The sequence below is a fragment of the Mandrillus leucophaeus genome, unplaced genomic scaffold, assembly GCF_000951045.1.
Source record: "Mandrillus leucophaeus isolate KB7577 unplaced genomic scaffold, Mleu.le_1.0 Scaffold98, whole genome shotgun sequence".
Taxonomy (NCBI): domain Eukaryota; kingdom Metazoa; phylum Chordata; class Mammalia; order Primates; family Cercopithecidae; genus Mandrillus; species Mandrillus leucophaeus.
Window position 1 is genome coordinate 390,191 of NW_012110696.1, and position 3,378 is coordinate 393,568.

The 3,378-nt window shown below is 47.5% G+C and overlaps 1 protein-coding gene across 6 annotated transcripts in view; it reads right to left on the minus strand.

Moving 5' to 3' along the window:
- Positions 1-3,378, minus strand: part of FAM193A (family with sequence similarity 193, member A) — a 281,515-nt gene that overhangs the window by 19,484 nt on the left and 258,653 nt on the right. Inside the window, exon 19 of one of the 6 annotated variants that reach the window (XM_011970850.1) lies at positions 3,096-3,188. The exons of the other annotated variants lie outside the window; for them this stretch is intronic. Within the exon in view, the coding sequence (XP_011826240.1) occupies positions 3,134-3,188 (55 nt within the window). The 3' untranslated portion in view covers positions 3,096-3,133. The remainder of the gene's footprint in view (positions 1-3,095; positions 3,189-3,378) is intronic. 6 annotated transcript variants of the gene reach the window in all.

Genomic DNA, 3,378 nt, shown 5'->3' on the forward strand with positions numbered 1-3,378 from the left:
CCCGTCTCGGCCTCCCAAAGTGCTGGGATTACAGGCTTGAGCCACCGCGCCCGGCCTCTTTTTGTATTTTTAGTAGCGATGGGGTTTCACCATGTTAGCCAGGATGGTCTCGATCTCCCGACCTCGTGATCCTCCTGCCTCGGCCTCCCAAAGTGCTAGGATTATAGGCATGAGCCACCGCGCCCAGCCTAAAGTATACTTTTGTAAGCAAAACTGAAACACTAGACCAGGTGTGGTGGCTCATTCCTGCAATCCCAGCACTCTGGAAGGTTTGAGAATCCTCTGAGCTCCGGAGTTCCAGAACAGCCTGGGCAACACGGCAAAACCCTGTCTTTTATTTATTTATTTATTTATTTTTTATTTATTTGTCTCCAAATCTGAACGAAACCTGAAAATGGTTATTGTTGTCACCCATCCACTAGGTATAATTATGGTTGCTTAAACTGTGGTTCATTCATTCAACCACAAACATTTGTGAATGCCCAACAGTGTTCTTGCCTGGCAGCCTCTATGAGACTGAGCCCCTCACTCCCCCAAACTGGAAGGGCTGACTGTGTCATCTCCCAGAATCCAATTTCGCTTTCCCTGGCCCTAGCTAGTCAAGCCCTGAGTTTGTGATGTTACCTCCTGCCTCTGCCGTCCCCTCCTAACTGTGACAATCAGTAATCCTGTCTCCGTTAGTGCATGTGTGACCCTGTCCTCCGAGCCCCTTCTCGACACGGCAGCTAGAATAGAGCGCTCGAGAACATCAACCACATTCCTGCTCCAAGTCATTCAAGGAAGAAATCCAATCCAAACCATCGCACGGCTTCAACAGGTTCTTGCAGCATGGGCACAGAACTCACGCTGCTCTCTAAGGCCCCCAGGCCCAGTGTGACCTGGCTTTGTCCCTCCCCATACCACCTGCACCCCAGACACAGTGGCCTCCACATCAGGCCTGTTTTGTCAACTGCAGACTACGTGAGACATGCACACGGTATCTGACACACAGAACATCCACATAACCAGCATGCAGAATCCTGAGTCACAGCACCCCCAGGTCACGAAACCTGACACTGCTAACCATGGCTGTCCTCTCCCAAGAGGTAGCCAGTGCTCTAGTGTTTGGAGTAATTAGTCCACCATAGTTTTTGGTAATTTCATGACTTCTCTATGGCATCCTAAATGGTAGTATGGTTGTGCTGTGTGGCCTCATATCGAGTGAACTGTACTTACAGCTTCTTATTTCACTCAACATTATGTCTGTGAGAGTTCTCCATGAGGCGGCAGTCTGTTCGTCTTCACTGTGGTATGAACACAGCAGTGAACACATAGCTACTGCTTGCCTCCTGCTTGCCCCGCCCCCCCGGGACATGCAGGAGAACCTCTCAGCTATTTGCTGGCTTGCATGGGAGGCACAACTTCAATTTTGCTAGATTCTGCCAAACTCTTTTCCAAAGTAATTTAACAGTTATGATGCTCTCCGGAGTGGTGGGTAGGGACTCCCGTCACTCCACGCCTTCCTCCAGCAGGAGAGAGGGAGGGCTCACCGGCCACAAACCCATGAAACAGCAGCACCTCCCCTGGTCTTGCTATGGGGCTCCTTGGTCAAGCTGAATTTGTAGTTTATTGGTCAAAAGCTTGCTGTGGGATCCTAATCTTTTGCCTTTGTTTTTTTGTTTGGTTTTGGGAGAAAGGATCTCTCTGTTGCTTAGGCTGGAGTGAGGTGGCGTAAGCATAGCTCACTGAAGCTTCAAACTCCTGAGTTCAAGGGATTCTCCTGTATCAATTTCCTGAGTAGCTGGGACTACAGGCATGTGTCACCATGTCTGGCTAATTTTTTCTTTTTTTTTTTTTGAGATGGAGTCTCACTGTCAGCCAGGCTGGAGTGCAGTGGCCCAATCTCAGCTCACTGCAAGCTCTGCCTCCCGGGTTCATGCCATTCTCCTGCCTCAGCCTCCCGAATAGCTGGGACTACAGGCGCCCACCACCACGCTTGGCTAATTTTTTGTATTTTTCGTAGAGACGGGGTTTCACCGTGTTAGCCAGGGTGGTTTCGATCTCCTGGCCTCGTGATCCGCCCGTCTCGGCCTCCCAAAGTGCTGGGATTACAGACGTGAGCCACCGCACCTGGCCCACGCCTGGCTAATTTTTAATTTTTCTGTAGAATTGTGGTCTGTGTTGTTCAGGTCGGTCTCAAACTCCTGGCTTCAAGCAATCCCCTCGCCTTGGTCTCCTAAAGCACTGGGATTACAGGCATGAGCCACTATGGCCAGTCCTTGACAGTTTTATGATACTAACCCTTCCTATCTTTGGATAATGAATCTCTGTGATTTAGACCTTCTTTAATGTTTTCTAGTAAAGTTTCATAGTCTTTTGTATACAAGTCTTATGCAACTTTTGTCACATTTATCTGTGGATACTGCAGAGATTTTGGTGCTATTATAAATGCTTTTAATTTGAGCTACATTTCTAATTATTTGTGGTGTGGGTGTAGAGAAAAATAAGTTTTTTTTTTTTTTAAATTAAAAAAAAAAAAACAGGGTCTCGCTGTTGCCCAAGCTGGAGTGCAGTGGTGCCATCTTGGCTCACTGTAGCCTTGATCTCCTGGGCTCAAGGGATCCTGCCACTTCAGCCTCCTGAGTAGGTGGGACCACAGGTGCACGTCACCACACCTGGCTAATTATTTTATTTTTTGTAGAGTCAGTATCTTGCTATGTTGCTCAGGATGGTCACCAATTCCTGGGCTCAAGTGATCTTTCCACCTTAGCCTCACAAAATGTTGAAATCACAGGCGTGAGCCACCGTGCTCTGTTTAAATACAAAAAACAAAAGCAAATAACTTCTGTACTGATCCTACACAGTTAGCCCCTTGCTGTCAGTTCTTTTATATTTCCTACGTAGACAATTAGATCACCTGTAAAACTGAGCTTTAGTTCCTCTTTTCTACTCCTTTAGCCTAGGAATTACAATTTTTAAGGTTGAATGTAAAATACTTTTTTTTTTTGAATCTACTGATCCATGATCTACTGAACCATGATCGTATGACTCTTTTTAATATATTAATGTAGCAACTAACATAAGTGGATTTTCTAGATGGGTGCGGGGGCTCACACCTGTAATTCTGGCACTTTGGGAGGCTGAGGTGGGCAGATCACTTGAGGCCAGGAGTTCGAGAACAGCCTGGGCAATGTGGCGAAATCCCGTCTCTACAAAAAGAAGAAGAAAAAAAATTAGCCAGGCATGGTGGCACGTGCCTATAGTCCCAGCTACTTGGAGGGCTGAGGTGGGAGGACTGCTGGAGCCTGGGGAGGTCAAGGCTGCAGTGAACAGTGATTGTGTCATGGCACTCAAGCCTAGGTGACAGTGTGAGACCCTGTCAGAAGGGAGGGAGGAAGG